The sequence below is a fragment of the Leptodactylus fuscus genome, chromosome 2, assembly GCF_031893055.1.
Source record: "Leptodactylus fuscus isolate aLepFus1 chromosome 2, aLepFus1.hap2, whole genome shotgun sequence".
NCBI classification, from domain to species: Eukaryota; Metazoa; Chordata; class Amphibia; order Anura; family Leptodactylidae; genus Leptodactylus; species Leptodactylus fuscus.
Genome location: NC_134266.1, coordinates 247,287,998 through 247,306,167, shown reverse-complemented (window position 1 = coordinate 247,306,167; position 18,170 = coordinate 247,287,998). Strand labels below are relative to the sequence as shown.

The 18,170-nt window shown below is 40.3% G+C and overlaps 1 protein-coding gene across 1 annotated transcript in view; it reads right to left on the bottom strand.

The window, feature by feature from the left end:
- B3GLCT (beta 3-glucosyltransferase) overlaps positions 1–18,170 on the bottom strand; it is a 334,604-nt gene that overhangs the window by 66,056 nt on the left and 250,378 nt on the right. Inside the window, exon 8 of the mRNA XM_075265985.1 lies at positions 233–296. Within this exon, the coding sequence (XP_075122086.1) occupies positions 233–296 (64 nt within the window). The remainder of the gene's footprint in view (positions 1–232; positions 297–18,170) is intronic.

Sequence of the window (18,170 nt, the reverse complement as noted above, 5' to 3'; positions counted from 1 at the left end):
GTAGCTTCAATTGTCTGCTGCTTTCATCTGACCTAGGTTGAGAGCAATCGACATTAATGCCATGAGAGTGACTGATGCCTATGGAGTCCTCTCCATCTAGCGCCTGTTTCCATTTACTCGAATATGACCTTGCACTATATTAATAATAAATACTTAAAAATTAAATTAAAGAGAGTTCCTAGTCCCAATGGTAATCTACGTAAGGTGTTTACTATGAAAATAATGTCCTTACCTCGTGCTTCAGGTCTATAGTAAAATCAGAACTAGGTGGATCCTTAATCAGAATCTCGGTAAGCCTAGAAAATCCACAATAAAAAGTGCATGAATAACACATCATGGAAAATGGCATCCAAATACAACCCACAAACTAATACACTGGGAAATGTTACAGAAACAAAGTAATCTATATAATAACTTTATTACATTATTACATGGAGCCTGTATTACTCTTTGTTCTGGTTATAATGCCATCACAGATGCCAATAGCATAAAAAGTAAAATTATATTTAATCTCATAAAATGATTTAAATGCAAACGCTTTAAAATATCTTGGGGAAAAAAAAAAGTCAATGAAAAGTATATCGGAAAAACAGAAAAGAATTACAGTTGTAGAAATGGAAAACAAAAAATCATAAACAGATTGTACAGAAGGCCTTCTACTCCTGCAATTCCAAATATATAAAAAGTGTCATTTTTGGAATCGATGAATACTTACCACATCACGGAATAATTTCAACATCTCTAAATAAAACATGTATACCCCAAACTACCTGAATTGCTCAAAGAAAAAAAAACTGAACAAAAAAGTGCTCCCTTGGGGGGGCCACACGGTGGCTCAGTGGTTAGCACTGCAGCCTTGCAGCGCTGGAGTCCTGGTGTTCAAATCCCGCCAAGGACAAAAAACCATCTGCAAGGAGTTTGTATGTTCTCCCCGTGTTTGCATGGATTTCCATCCCATATTCCAAAGACATACTGATAGGGAAAAATGTACATCGTGAGCTCCATGTGGGGCTCACAATCTACATTTTAAAAAAAAAAAAAAAGTGCTCCCTTGTACAGAACTCTTAGGTGGATGTGGATTATAGGGAGATAATGTTCCTTCCACCCCCTGAAGGCTGAGGCCCCACGTTACAGAAATGCAGCTATATGTTTTCCATTCCTTTTGTAGCGTTTCCTAAGTTAGGCTTAAAAAAACGCAGCAAAATCTGCAACAAAATAAACTGTGTTTCTGCAATGTAGGGCCTCAGCCTAAAGGGGTATTCTCAACTCAAGGATCCTATCTATACTGTATCTTAAAGACCTTTCATCAGATTCGGCACAGGCAGTTCTATATACTGCTGGAAAGCCGACAGTGCACTGAACTCAGCACACTATTGGCTTTCCCGATCTGTGCCCCGGTAAAGCACTATCGGTCCCGATACCGTAGCTCTTTACAGTCAGAAGCGATAGGCGCTGCTGTGGAGAAGGACGTTCCTGACTGACTGTCAGAAACGCCCTTCTGACTGTAAAGCGCTACGATACAGATAGCGCTTTACCCGGGGCACAGATCGGGAAAGCCGATAGTGCGCTGAATTCAGCAGTATATGGAACTGCCTGTGCCCAATCTGATGAAAGGTCCTCTTTAAGTAAATTCAAGAGTTTTCATAAATACATTGCTTTAGAAATTATTTCTTGGAACGTTTACACATTGTTGTCAAGGCACCTGACCTGTTATCTGATAGCAGGTCCGATGACGTGACTCACTGCTCCCTGGAGGGAAGAAAGCGGAGTTCTCTGTATTAATTTCAGAGCGGTTTATCTTCATACTGTCGTATCCATCAAACGGTCAAAGCCCACTCGCCGACTTGTTGTATAATACAGGAAGGGAAAAGAAGAGAGAGCTGGCAAAGGTGCTGAGAGAAGGAAATGGGACAACCCCTTTAAGATTCAATAAGTATGTTGTCTTGTTGCGGTACCACAACAGTTTGAACAACAGTTTTGAAAGCTTGTAAAATGGGACTGAGTGCAGCGGTCCTCGAAATCCTGACACAGAGGACACATTCAGGCTAGATGTTATCAGAGTGATTAATAGTGCAAAAGCTTTGCACTAGAAATAGGTCAAGGCTGATCACGCTCCCTTTTCTCTCTTGGGCCCACAATAAGCCTACAGTGTGAACATAGTTTAAGTAGGATCCAAAGCCATGCTACTTGGCCTTATAGCATGGTCCTGGATTCTACTTGTCCTGTGTTTAAACTGTAGACAGCCTTGACTTTTTCTAATGAAAAGCTTTTGCACTATTGTTCATTCCCCTGAAATTCTATATAGTAAAACTTATCCACTTCTGATGATCTATGATGGGGTCCTCAAACTTTTCAAACAGGGGTCCAGTTCACTGTCCCTAAGACCATTAAAGGGCCGAAATATAGTTTGTTTGTTTTTTTAAAAAAAATTAAGATTATATGCTCCACAGTAGCTTCCCCCAACAGTATTGTATGCTCAACGGCAGGCCCCACCACAGTATTATCTGCTCCTCAGTACACCCCCCCCCACACAGTATTATATGCTCCTCAGTACACCCCCACACACAGTATTATATGCTCCTCAGTACACCACTCCCCCCCAGTATTATATGCTCTTCAGTTGGCACATACAGTCCTATGAAAAAGTTTGGGCACCCCTATTAATCTTAATCATTTTTAGTTCTAAATATTTTGGTGTTTATAACAGCCATTTCAGTTTGATATATCTAATAACTGATGGACACAGTAATATTTCAGGATTGAAATGAGGTTTATTGTACTAACAGAAAATGTGCAATATGCATTAAACCAAAATTTGACCGGTGCAAAAGTATGGGCACCTCAACAGAAAAGTGACATTAATATTTAGTAGATCCTCCTTTTGCAAAGATAACAGCCTCTAGTCGCTTCCTGTAGCTTTTAATCAGTTCCTGGATCCTGGATAAAGGTATTTTGGACAAACAATTCAAGTTCAGTTAAGTTAGATGGTCGCCGAGCATGGACAGCCCGCTTCAAATCATCCCACAGATGTTCAATGATATTCAGGTCTGGGGACTGGGATGGCCATTCCAGAACATTGTAATTGTTCCTCTGCATGAATGCCTGAGGATTTGGAGCGGTGTTTTGGATCATTGTCTTGCTGAAATATCCATCCCCGGCGTAACTTCAACTTCGTCACTGATTCTTGAACATTATTCTCAAGAATCTGCTGATACTGAGTGGAATCCATGCGACTCTCAACTTTAACAAGATTCCCGATGCCGGCATTGGCCACACAGCCCCAAAGCATGATGGAACCTCCACCAAATTTTACAGTGGGTAGCAAGTGTTTTTCTTGGAATGCTGTTTCTTTTTGGACGCCATGCATAACGCCTTTTTTTATAACCAAACAACTCAATTTTTGTTTCCAAAATGAAGCTGCCTTGTCCAAATGTGCTTTTTCATACCTCAGGCAACTCTATTTGTGGCGTACGTGCAGAAACGGCTTCTTTCTCATCACTCTCCCATACAGCTTCTCCTTGTGCAAAGTGCGCTGTATAGTTGACCGATGCACAGTGACACCATCTGCAGCAAGATGATGCTGCAGCTCTTTGGAGGTGGTCTGTGGATTGTCCTTGACTGTTCTCACCATTCTTCTTCTCTGCCTTTCTGATATTTTTCTTGGCCTGCCACTTCTGGGCTTAACAAGAACTGTCCCTGTGGTCTTCCATTTCCTTACTATGTTCCTCACAGTGGAAACTGACAGGTTAAATCTCTGAGACAACTTTTTGTATCCTTCCCCTGAACAACTATGTTGAACAATCTTTGTTTTCAGATCATTTGAGAGTTGTTTTGAGTAGCCCATGATGCCACTCTTCAGAGGAGATTCAAATAGGAGATCAACTTGCAATTGGCCACCTTAAATACCTTTTCTTATGATTGGATACATCTGGCTATGAAGTTCAAAGCTCACTGAGGTTACAAAACCAATTTTGTGCTTCAGTAAGTCAGTAAAAAGTAGTTAGGAGTATTCAAATCAATAAAATGATAAGGGTGCCCATACTTTTGCACCGGTCAAATTTTGGTTTAATGCATATTGCACATTTTCTGTTAGTACAATAAACCTCATTTCAATCCTGAAATATTACTGTGTCCATCAGTTATTAGATATATCAAACTGAAATGGCTGTTGCAAACACCAAAATATTTAGAACAAAAAATGATTAAGATTAATAGGGGTGCCCAAACTTTTTCATAGGACTGTACAATGGAAAGTAGCAAAAGCTCATTAATGGAGAACCATGTGCCAGATTCTCCGTTTGTGAGTGAGCCAGGCGACAGCACGCGGGCCACATGCGGCGGGTTGGACAAATGTCCTCGGCGGGCCGCATGTGCCCCACGGGCTGTAGTTTGAAGACCCCTGATCTATGACAAATGTTTAAATTATCTTATCCTAAATATGGTTGGAACTCTTTTTTGAGAGAACCATCGTTCAAACGCTGGAATTTTGTACCAATTTTAATGCAGACTCTGCCTCACCATCAGCAAACAAAATATGGTAGAGAGGGAAAATTCAGAAATCAAATCCCATAAAGACTAGTGTCATCCCTGATATATATCACAGAGAACAGATGCTGCTGCACACACTATGGTACAATAATTTGTGACAATTTAATCAGGAACAAGTGATAATGCCACGAACATTGAGACAGTAAGCATATATGGATAAAGCAGACACTAGATCAAAGGGCATAATGTTTCGGTCATTTGGACCTTCTTCAGAAACAATCTAGTACCGGGCGGGTAGTAACATAGGGGTTCATGATGATATATATCACAATCAGGAACAAGTTTCTCACTGATTCTGCTTCCTAAGATCCTGTTCAATCTTGCTATGTATTCTGGCGCAAGAGGTCAAGGAGGGAGGGGTTGAAAGAGAAATTTGAGGCAGCGCACTGTCGACTTCCTTGCGGCATATAAAACCAGATGTGCATGAGGAAATGAAAGGTCCTCTAAGTGCTCACAGTAGTCAATATAATAGTCCCAGCTAATGCCTTTAATAGAGTATAAAAAAAAAAAATGAAGGAAAAAGCATCTATTTCATTCATACAAAAAGGATGAAGAACTTATTGCCAAAAAAAGATGAAATATGTCAAATAAGACATCAAGTTTATAAGATGCGCCAAATCATTAATTATGAGTATTACGAGTGTCAATTGTACTGGGTAATTTTGTACTGGTTTTGAGGAAGAAAAAAAAGAAAAAGTGCCCTGCTTGATCCTGCCATAGAACCCCAAACCCCCATATATCTGAGCCTAACAAGTAAACTAATGGCATGGTGGAAGGCCAGAGGGCCGGATAGTATATTGGAATTTGAGGCTGAAGTGCCTGAGAACTCCCATGAAATGAATGGAAGGCAGAAAAATCTGACAATTGAGGTGGAATTTGCTAATACAATGGTGGACTCTGCAAAACAAGGAAGTTCTGCACCTGAATTTATGAAGCAACTTTTTAAAAGATTTTACAAATTCCACCCTGTGAACTTACCCTTAGGCTAAGGCCTCACGAGATGATAGGCAGTGCTAAAGCACTGTGGGAAAAAACGCAACGGACACGCATCGCGGTTCTTCCCGCTGCGCTTTGAACAGAAAGTTCACAAGAGTTTTCCTCTGCGGACTTTCAGTTACAATTCTATCTACGGGAAAGCCACTGGTGTTTTCGTAGGTATAATCGACCAATTTCCAAAACCACACCAGTTTTGGAAATCGCAACGTGTCCTCACTGTAGTTTTGAATGCAATGTGGGCATGGGATTCGCATGAATCCCATCCACTTTGCCTGTATTGTATAATGCTGCAATTTTTCCCGGAGCAATTCGGCCATGGGCAAATCGCGACGTTTCCGGCCTCAGAGTACATTCCCACAGCTGAATCTCCAAATTCTGCCTGAAATCTGCCGCCTACACATTTCATTGCGAAGCATATGCAGATTTTTTTCAACTAACAGAAAAAAAAAAAAGCCCTCGAATAAACGCTGTGTTTGGCAGTCACAGCAAAGTGGATGGGAATATAGCGAACCCCATTCCCATTTTGCGGGAAAAAAACGCATTGCAGCCACACAGCAATTTGCAAAACCGTTGCAGAAAATCGCAGCATGTCAATTATGGCTACGGAAACGCCGGCAGTTTCCCTATAGATACAATTGAAGTAGAAAGTCTGCAGAGAAAACCTCTGTGAACTATCTGTGCAAGGTACTGCGGGAAGAACGGTATGGGGCCTCAGACTTAGGTGGCTTTTGTTTCATAATCTCAATTGAACTGAATGAGAGGTGGAAAAATTCTGTTGGGCTGGAGCAAAATTTGCTAATTTTGTGGCAGTTTCCAGGCTTCTGACATCCAAAAGACATTTGTTGAGCTGACACAAAGCAGAAAAATATGGGGGATGGGTAAAAGAGGTGTTATAAAGACAATGACTTACAGATGCTACATGAGCATGTATCACCTTCATGTGCCTGAGTTGTACAATATGAATAGTAAAACCTGTGCCTGGAGGCAAAATCAACATAAAATTCCGTTCTCACATCGTTATAGGGAGCCATATATCATTTGGACATTGTACAGGCGTTGCGAACTTCTGGCCCACAGCTGAAATCGGTTTGCCAGATCATCAGAACATTAGCTGAGCGCGCCTAGAGATGGTTACTATCCATTATTCCTTTGGGAGAAATCTTACAAAAACAGCAAAACATGGGAATCGAAATTTAGTAAAAAAGTAACATAAAATGTGTAATGTTCCTCTAAGCTTCATGTGGGAATTACAACTCCTGAATTATTAGTATATGAATTATTACTATATGACATATGTGGCTGCCTCCTACTTCTACAATACAAGGGGTCATCCAAACAATTTTTACGTAACCTTGTCATCCAACTTTTTTTTGTTTTTTTTTAGTAGAATTACTAGTTTAATTTCACAAACATGATGAAACAGCTCAGTAAAAGGTCACAGATGATGGTTATTTCACTTGTATGAGATTGTTCTCGCCTCCTGTCTCTCAAAAAATAGAGTCAGGATAAACATTTTCTTATGAGAGCGGCTGTAGCGTGTCAGAGAGGGGAAATAGATTGTCAGCCCAATGATGGACTGATGTAACCCAGTACAATCTGTGCACAGAGACCTTGGGAGTTACAAGAGGTCTTTGGAATATGCATTATGGTCAACATTCTAAAAAGTTTCACTGATGATACATCATAACCATTGAGTTACATATTGTTCTATGGGGTTGACCTGCTCCATTAACACAATGGATTGTTTTATCGTACAGAAAAATGAAAGCTACACTTTTACTGATTTGTACTGCTTTTAAGGTCTTCAAGGTTACAGTAGGCCATTGCAACTAAGGCCCTATTCACATCTGCGTTTGGGTTTCGCTTGTGGACCCCCCAAATGGAAACCTATACGCATTAAAAAGAGGTTATCTGGGGAACCCCCTAGACTATAATGGGATCCATGTGGTTTCCACTCGGTTTCCGCAGGAAACATGTGGCGAGAAAAGTCCCACAAGCAGCATTTTTCTCTGCATGATTTGTGCGGAAACAGAGTGGAAACCACACGGATCCCATTATCGTCTAATGGGAATGCAATCGGGCCTAAGGATATTAACCCCTTAACGCTAAATCACGTACCTGTACGTCAGGGAATGTGGTTAGTTCCCGCATTCCCACGTACCTGTACGTGATTGAGATTGCACGGGCTCAGAAGCAGAGCCCGTGCGATCTCCACGGGAGGCCGGCTGTATCTGACAGCCAGGCTTCCCCTGTAGCAGCAGGGACGGTGATTGCACCGACCCCCGCTGTTTAACCCTTAAGGTGCCATGATCCATAGTGATCATGGCAGCCTAGGGGTTTGGCCGGGCTATAAAGCAGTCTGCCGGCAGCATCAGAAGTCTGTGTGAGCTGTAATTTACAGCTACACGCTGCTCCTTAATCCCTCCCTCCATCGGAGCGAGCTCCGATGGGGGGAGGGTTAACCCCTTGGATGCCAGGACGAGTGGAAGCTAGTCTATGCATCTGCATAGCTAGCTTCCTCTATAGACTGCAATACACGTGTATTGCAAGTCTATAGTTAGTATAGAACCAGCGATCCTCTCTGATCGCAGGTTCTAGTGTGCTTACAGCACAAATGTAAAAAAGTTTTTTTTAAAAAAAAAAATAATAAAGTGTGTAAAACAAACAAACAAAACAAACAGTTAAATTTCTTGTAAATCTGGAAAATCGCTGTTACACTTGTAAGCCTTGTAACGTTCAAAATAAATTAAAATACAATCAAAAGATGATGCTGATATAAAGCAGAGATATGGGAGATACTATTTATTACTGTATTTGGGTGGTATAACTATCTGCCTGAAAAGCAGAGAATTTCACATTTTGAAAATTGCAATTTTTTCCAAATTTCCATCAAATTTCCTATTTTTTTAATAAGTAAATACATAAATATTGATTAGTGTTTACCACTAACATGAAGTATAATGTGTTACGAGAAAACATTCTCAAAATCACTTGTGTAAGTTAAAGCGTCTCAAAGTTATTGCCATTTAAAGTGACACATGTCAATTTTGAAAAAACAGGCCTGGTCCTTAACATACTTTTGGGCTGTGTCCTTAAGGGGTTAAGGAGTTTAGCTTAACCGCTTTTGTTTTTTTTATCTTCATTTTTTACTTTACTCATACCATTATTTTTCCATTCACAGATGAAGGCTTATTTTTTGCAGGATAGATTGTTCTTCATAGTTGGCACCATTAAATATTTTGTTTGATATACTGAGTAGCTGTAAACAAAAAATCAGATTGGCCAGGGGGTGGATTTAGAAAAAACTTGCATTTTGTGCCATTTGTGCAAAATCGGTAGCCAAAATAATCTCCTACCCATTTTTTTTTTTCAGATTGTTATAATAACGGCAATAACCAATTTATACAATTTTTTAAAATTATGTTTTATCGCCTTAACTGAAAACCAAAGCTAGGAAAAATTAATAAAACCTAAAATTCTTGGATTGTCATATTCTGAAACCTGTTATTTTTTTTTATCTTTCTGTATACGGGGCTTTGTAAGGTGTCATTTTTTGAGGGGCCAATTGTACTTTTAATTTATATCATTTGGGGAATGTCTAATGTTTTGATAACTTTTTATTACAATACTACTGCACCGCCAGTGATCAGAGGTCTCAGAAGAGTCTTGGCCATGATCAGAGAGGACTCTGCCTGCAGGCACTGCCATCAGGTCTCCACTGCGTATAGGCTATGGCACCCGTTCACCTCCTGAGCGGGTCCCATCTTTAAATCGCTGACATCCAACGTCCTATTATGACAAGAAGGTAAAGGTTAAAACTGCAGGCAGCATGTTATAGAGCATGAGGGTGGTGAGCAGATTGACATATAGTTTGGTGTATAGATTATTCAATATGTCTTGAAAGAAATTTTTTGAGAGAAGTCCTCAGTAGTTGATACCTTTTTTAATGGCTAACTCAAAAAGTTTTTTGATGACATATCAAGCTTTCGAGACTCTATAGAGGTCTCTTTATCAGGATGTTATGAAGAGACCCCTATAGAGTCTCGAAAGCTTGATATGTCATCAAAAAACTTTTTGAGTTAGCCATTAAAAAAGGTATCAACTACTGAGGACTTCTCTCAAAAAATTTCTTTCATTTCATATCCACTGGCTAACACGGTACAAGGATATATATTTTTTCAATATGTCTTGTAATACAACTCTTCTTTTTCTGGATTTAGAAGTCCAATGGGCAGATGTACTCCATTATTGGCAATCTTCTCATGGATGGCAGGTCTCACACTTTTGGGTCCCATATTTTTAGTTTTGGTTCTCAGCACTGGCAGCTGAGGCAATAAGGAAAGCTATTTAAGTCCCAGCAAGCAGACACCATCTGGGGCAGAAGTCTTTCCTGACTTGTTGACTACTCCCTATTGTGTTCTTTGATTTTGATATTTTCTCCATCATATCTCTAACTTTGCACATTATCTCTGGTTTTGTCACTTGGGTCTTGTCTTTGTCTCTGGATTCTGACCTTGCCTTGACTGTGACTTTAGTCCCCTATTATGTGACTGATCCCATGTTCAGACCTCAGCTACTTACGACTACATCATTCTTGCTGCACCCTACCAATTGGATCTGGAGGCTTCCAACAGCGAAGTCCTGGTCTTTGTATTGAGATTAAAGGGTAAAAAGCAGAGAGAGCCTTAAACTTGCACCTTGGTCTGGCCAATGCTCATCAGATTGTGGCTTGGGAATGTCTACTCACTTTCTGGAGCCCTCCAGCTCAGAGTCCACCTAAAATCATGGACAAAACAGTACAGCAAACACAACTTTTCTTTGTGAGGCAAAACATCAGAGTAAATAATGAATACCTTATGGACCTCAATATAGTAAACGTGGTCCCTTGAGGTTCTGTTGCAGCCAGTTATTAAATATATCCATGTTAAATGGAACGGACTAAAGCAACGCAGATGTGAACCCAGCTTTAGCTTGTTCTTATGAAACATGTCTACTTAAAGATCTCACAAGATTTATCAATGCATGAGTCAATGACTTAAACATGTTTTGGGTTCACAGGCACAACTCCAAAATCTTTAAGGTCCAACACATCTTTTTATAATACTGCAAACATGCAAAAACATCCTAGTGGTGAACTACAGCAAATGGCACATCTGTCTGTCCTCAAGTAGGCGAACATCAGAGCAATATTAGGAACATGTATTGTAAAAACCCCTATACATTTATCTCATTAAATACTGGAAGAACATTTTGTTTTTGGCTTTAGAGTCTTGATTATAATAAAGTGATCTTGGGTTTAGGCACTTCCGTGCTCACGTGAACATCGTGGATCTGTAGAGTTCCCAGTTGTTGTTCCCTCCACTGATCACAAATTGATGACCTATCCTAAGGAAAAGTCATCGATATATGTCCTGGAAAACACCTTTAACAGTGTTTAATGCATTTTTCCCAGTTTGCGTCAAAGTAAAGTCCAAAGATATAGTAGACTTGTGGTCGTCCTCTACATCACTATTGCCAAACTTGAAGAAGCCTAAAAGCTAAGTGGCTAGTATGTTGTCTTATAAGACTAACAGGACTGTCTCTTATATTGCTGTTTAGTCAATGGTAAGAAGTTAAGTTTTACAACATGTAAATCATTGGATGAGATGTATTAAACCTCTAATAACCTCTCTTGCTAGCGGACTATTTATAAGTCTTAATGTCTGGTCAATAAGATGGGTCAACAGAACAACTTATTCTGCACTGTGTTACTTCTAGAAAAAGATGAAAAAACATGACAGACTCGTACAAGAATGTTCCGCACAGAAATTTCTTCCAAATGTAACTTGAACATAAGAATTCAACTTAAAATACAACTTACTATTAGTATGATGGGCTATCAAATACAAATAACAAGTAGTACTCAGGCATCTGACTACATCTAGCTATATAGTCCAACTACTATAGTCAGTTTTTTTTAGAGGATATGTTTTTACACCTCCATGTGACTGATACAACACTAATACAGTATACAGAACTGCCTAAACTCTGCTACATCGGACAATTGTGATTACAGGGGTTTGGTTAAGTGACTGTCTGAGCAGCTTTTGTGTTACAAAGGGCTGACCGGATGTTGCTGAAATGTGCCAAAGTTCTTCCCCTTCCCCCATCAGAGGCAGAACAACACATTCCCTATAGTACTCACTGAAACTCTACACACGATATACTCCTCTTGCCCACACACAGCCTGCATGTTCTGTAGTCTCTTGATCTTCTAAGAGACTCCAAATTCTTCTTCAGCTTTCACACTGTCCAGCTTCATCCTATATAGTTCTGCCCACAAAATAGCGTTTAGCTCCTCCCCACTGCCTTGCATGATCCTATCTGAGAATAGCTTAAGGACCTGTGAAGACGTCATCACAGGTCCTTTAGTGTTGTGTGAACCTAATTTCCTTCACTGCGGTCGTGTAGTGACATAATTTACCGAGATAAAAAGTAGCCTATGTTTTAATCGGGGTTCCTATCTATGTATGTGGCAAATTTCATGCAAATCCGTTCAGCCGTTTTTGTGTGATTGAGGAACAAACATCCAAACTCACAAACATCCAAACACCTAAATATTAGAAGTATAGGATAGGATTAGTAGGATAGGATGAAAGGTCCTCTATAAGAGCGTCTCAAGCAATAACCACGTACAGAAAATAGACAAAAAACCATCTACAAATTAGAAAAAAATAGAATAAATAAAAAGAATATTTGTCAATAATTAGTTAAAAACATGAAAGTGATAAATTTCTCTTAAGTAGTGAGTCATGTTCCCTAAAGAGTGCACCATTCAGAGGAATACAGGCGATGATAGTTTGCCAAACAAAAGTGCTAATAAATAAGCCAGTACGTCAGCGACACAGCCTTAATAAATAGTAAGATCATCAGTCAATGTTTAATACATTTATGGAGAAATCCTCAGGAGCTTTTCTTCCTGCACAAAGACATTTAGCCCTTACATTCTGACATTTGTGACCTTTATGATCATCAAAATTATAATACTGAACTACATTGGTTAGGCGAGGGATTTACCAAAGTGTCTGCTAATGATACATTGGACAGTCAAAGCTGGTAACAATTTATTGTCATCTCCAATGTCTAAAAAGGTCATTTCTTTCTAGAATATTATCTCATACATGTACATGGGTTGTGAATTCCTAGTCACACAGTTATTAATTTTTCTAATTCCATCCCAGTCTTTTATAAACGTTCCCATAAACCACACCACACTGGTCTCCGGTGGCCCAAGAGAAATCTGATCGCTTTTAGTCTGTCAAGAGAAATTTATGATGAATTCACATGGGAGACTTGTTCACAAAGATAGAAACGCCATCACAAGCTCCACCAAACAAGCTGGGCCCGGGAGACTCCATATCCTATTATTGGAATTTCCTAATATACAGAAGACTGGCATGGGAAACATATTACGAACTCTACACTTGTACCGAAATTTATCAGAAATTGTAACATTTTTTAATAATTGAAATGCAAGTTCAAGCCCGTAACGTGACCAAAGATCTTGGACCAGCCCTCGATAAGCCCTCCTTCACATCGGTAGACATGTCCCAAGAGAAAGCAGGGCTGCCAAATCACCTTCCATCCACAGGGACCATGGTGTATATATAGTTGAGTGGGAAAAAGTAAAACTTACATAGTAGTAAAGTTCAACTTGAGAATGCGTAACTAAAGTTTTGGCCAAATTTTAATTTGTATTATTAATAGATTTTGTAATATACTTTAACCACTTCCGGACCGCCCATAGACTATAAACGTCCGGGAAGTGGTTGTCTAGTTCTGACAGGACGTACCTGTACGTCCATCAGAACACAGCAGCTGCACGGAGATCGTGTAGCTGCTTTCACTAGGAGCCGGCTGTAACTTCAGCCGGAGCTCCCAGAGAGAAGACAGGGCAGATTTATTACCTCCCCAGCCTTCTCGATCGGTGTGTATACAGCGCTCAATGAGCACTGTATACACAGCTATGGACGCAGCCATAATTCAGCTGCCCTCTGACCCTCTTACAAGAGCTGCTGGGTCCTACAGGACCCAGATCAGTTCTCTAAGTGTAAAGAACAGTGTGCAGGAGGCTGTATTCCTCCTGTATCTGAGGTTAAATGTAGCAGCCCCAGTTATAGGAGAAATCAGCCTCAAGTACAAAAAAAAATAAGTGATCAGATTTCCCCAAAGGTCTCTTATCACCTTATGGGGCCACAATCTGAAAAAAAAAAAAAATAAATAAAAATATAATAAAAAAGTTTTAAAAAAAATGTAAATAAAATAATAATAAAAAATAAATAAATAATACGCTAATAAAACGCTGTTATTAAAGGTTATAGCCCCACCCCCGACGACACCATACAAAATAAAAATTACCGTAACGGAGAGGAAAAACTATATTATAAAAGTTTTTTAGTGACACTTTGTGTTATTAAATTAAAAAAAAAAAAAAATAAAATTTTGAAAACCAGACACAATTTCCCTCCTATTTTGTTTATGTTTTCCCAGATTTTAAAAAAATTAAAACACATTTGAAAATAAAAATAACATAAAAATAAAGCCCTATGTGTCCCCGATAAAAAACGCAAAAATTAGTTGACAGACATACGGGAAAAATGTTACAGCCCTCAAAACCGCACATACAAAATAAACCTAAAATGTGTCTGGTCCTGGACCACAAATTGGCCTGGTACTGAAGTGGTTAACAACCCCTTTTGTCTCCTTTCTGTGAAATCCTGAATCTTTCTATTCTTTACCTTGCTTCTGTACTGAGAGCTGTTCCTGCCTCTCACTGACTCCACTGCAGAAATTGCTGAAAATCGACAGAAAGAAAATTCCTGCGCAGAGAGCTTTTCTCTCCACCAGTTTCAGCATAAAAACAGTGGGCACCCAGCGGACCCCATTATTGTCTATTTTAAATATTTTGCAGCTACATATAAATATCTTAATCTTAACTGTGTTTTCAACCAGAGATATCTCCGGATATAATATAGATAGCACTGCAAGCTTTATGTTTTATAACTTCCCAGATATAACTGTTTGAAGTGACCCTCTCCTACTGTCATTTACTCTACATTTCACAGGTCTATACTCTCCATACATCATACACATAAGGAAAATGTTCGTTGTTGTACCGTGTTAGCCAGTGGGTTGGAAATATAAAAAATAAGAAAACTTGATAATCTTCAGTAGTTGATACCTTTTTAATGGCTAACTCATAATGATGACAAATGACTGACGTTTCGGAACACTTAGGCTCCTTTACTTGAAAATTTACTTTGATAAAGGAGCCTAAGTGTTCCGAAACGTCAGTCATTTGTCATCATTATGAGTTAGCCATTAAAAAGGTATCAACTACTGAAGATTATCAAGTTTTCTTATTTTTTATACATCATACACAGTAACATTCAGAGAAAGGCAGAAACAGCTCTCAGTACAGAAGTAAGGGAAATACACTGTCTACCAATAAGTATTTGGACACCCATGCAAAGGAAGATATCTGCGGTCGTGATGTACGTCACGCCTTCCGCCGTTAAATAAGAAACAGCATTGGCATTAGAAAGATGTCATGGAGTGCAGAGTTGTCGGATTTCGAGAAAGGGGTAATTGTGGGATACCACAGAAATGGTCGATCCTTAAGGGACATAGAAAGCAAACTGAATTACCCAAAATCGACAATGGCCTATGTGATTACGAAGTGGAAGGTGAACAGTGATTGTCATAATGTGCCCCAAGTCGGCAAACCCCCGAAACTGGGAGATAGAGACTGACGAGTGCTGGGCAGAGAAACCGCACCCAACCGATGGCTCACATACACCAGGAGGGTCACCAGGCATCCGGGAGTATTGTGTCGATCAATCCCATCCATAAGGAAGCATCTGCTGGAGTCTACCAACTATTGAATAGGAATAAATGTTGTTTTTCTATTCTACATCTGGTGGACAAATATTTATTGGTAGACAGTGTAGTAAAGAGATGTAAGATTTCACAAAAAAGGAGACAAAATATATTAATGATAAAATCAAAAGATGCCTGAAAGTTTAGTTATGGTTTATGTATGATGAAGAGAAAATGATGGTAGGGGAGGGCTGCTTATATAGAAATCTTCTTCTGGTGTTGTATGATAGAGGAGATCCTCATCTTTCATAGACAGAGGTGAACCGAGCCTCTCTGCTGCCTGAGGCAAACTGTAGAAAGGTGCACCCCACCCCCCACCCCGGGAAAAAAACAATATATCAAAATTCAGACACAGTACTTTACTTTTTTTTTGGCCTCCACATGGTACTCAACCACCTTTTTTTTGGCCCACGCTCAGTATATGGCACACTTTTAGGCACCCACATAGTATATGACCTTATTTTTATGGCCCATCCCCAGTGTATGACGCCATTAGCCCTCTTCATAGTTTGTTCATCGGCTGCTAATGATTATTTATTGCAATAAGTAGCAGACAATACATTTGACTCACACTCCTGTGCAGGCCGGATGCCCTGCCGCCGCCGGGTAAGCTGTAGTTGACGTTGAAGAATGCTGGGATATCAGAGAGGCGGCAGCGGAGCCGGCCTGCACAGGAGTGTGGATGGGGGAGTAGAAAGTATTGGCCGCTAAATAATTGAAAAAACTGGGAATTTTACCGTTCACAGAGTCCTGAGAATCATCTATTTTATGCAACACCAGAATCATTGTTCTACATTTCATAATGCCTAAAATATATCAGGACATCAGTAAAAAAAAGTCGATGTACTGTGTGACTGAAAGAGATCACGAAATGAGCACATAGTAGACACATTAATGTGAAGTCTGGAGGTGCCGAGTTTAGTCTAAGTTCACAAAGATTCGTTTTTCTGGCACACTTCAATAAATTTGTCATGGCCTGAACTAAAAGAACACAATTTCCATTGTTTACATTTGTTAGAAGAAAGATGAAGTCTTGTTCCTGCCACATAATAAAGCCATACTTATTTTATCAAGGTAAAGAAAACACAAAGATCCGACATCTGCAGGAGACGTCTTAAGCACTGGCAATCTCTATTGAACCCGCGGTCTGCCGACGTATTACTGAAAGAATGTCGCAACGTCTAACACTACAGGGTAAGCATTTATGTGAGATGAGCACCTGACCCCCAACCCATGAGAAGAAAGGATAAAATAATAAAGCTCCCTTCGGTGTAATGAACAACATGAACTATGGCGACACAAAGCTACAGTAGAAGGGGATTAATGTAAAGTAGATACTTACATAATCGTCTTAACATGTAGTGTAACAATACAGAGGAAAACTGGAGCATTTACCCACTGAACCCAAGAACAACACACTATGCGGTAAGTTCTATATCACTCCCCCGGGGGTAGAGGTGTGTACCCAGCATGGTATCTTTTCTTCTACATTTTTGATTTGGTTTATAAAAGACTGAAGAAAACCCAACTGCGGAGAAAATAAGCAAAGTACGGTAAATGTATATCTATAGGATATAATCACAAGAACCTCCATGTGAATGAAAGAGTCCACGTACGTGATAACTAGTGGAACGTACCTAAGAAGAGACCTTCCCTGTTATATCATTCCTGTTACAGTATGTGAGAGAGTATACTACCGTGTTTCCCTGAAAATAGGACATACCCCGAAAGTAAGGCATGGCAGACATTTTGCTGCCTTGCCTAATATAAGGCGCTCCCCCGAAAGTAAGACGTAGTGAATATAAATGAATGGAATTAGCCGGCAAGCGGGGGGTTAATCGGCGTGCCGGGCGCTTCCATTCATTTCTATGGGAGCTTGTGTGGGCACCGACCGGAGGCATTAGTGCTGGATGTCTGCTGACACCAGCATACACCAGGCGGCTATGGCGGCCGCCCGACTCCCGGGTGGCCGGCATAGTTAAACACCCGGCATCGGGTGTTTAACTATGCCGGCCACCCGGGAGTCGGGCGGCCGCCATAGCCGCCTGGTGTCTTCTGGTGTCATCGGGTGTTTAACTATGCCGGCCACCCGGGAGTCGGGCGGCCGCCATAGCCGCCTGGTGTCTGCTGGTGTCAGCAGACATCCAGCGCTAATGCCTCCGGTCGGTGCCCACACCGACCGTGGGCATTAACCCTTCTGGCGCTTGTGATTGCCGGCACCTGGAGCATGCTCCAGGGCCGATGTCACGTTGGCATGACAGCCAGGAGCCTTGTAAAGGCTCCCCGGCCTGTCTGCAGCGCTTTTCTTTTGCAGGCTGCTCTATGCAGCCTGCAAAAGAAATGACGATTTTTTTTGCAATGCAATGTAATTGCAAAGGTCTGATCACTAATGCAATGCATTGCATCAGTATATTACACAGTATATTACACAGAACCAGGTATCACATCAGTATATTACACAGAACCAGGTATCACATCAGTATATTACACAGAACCAGGTATCACATCAGTATATTACACAGAACCAGGTATCACATCAGTATATTACACAGATCCAGGTATCACATCAGTATATTACACAGAGCCAGCTATCACATCAGTATATTACACAGAACCAGGTATCACATCAGTATATTACACAGAACCAGGTATCACATCAGTATGTTACACAGAACCAGGTATCACATCAGTATATTACACAGAACCAG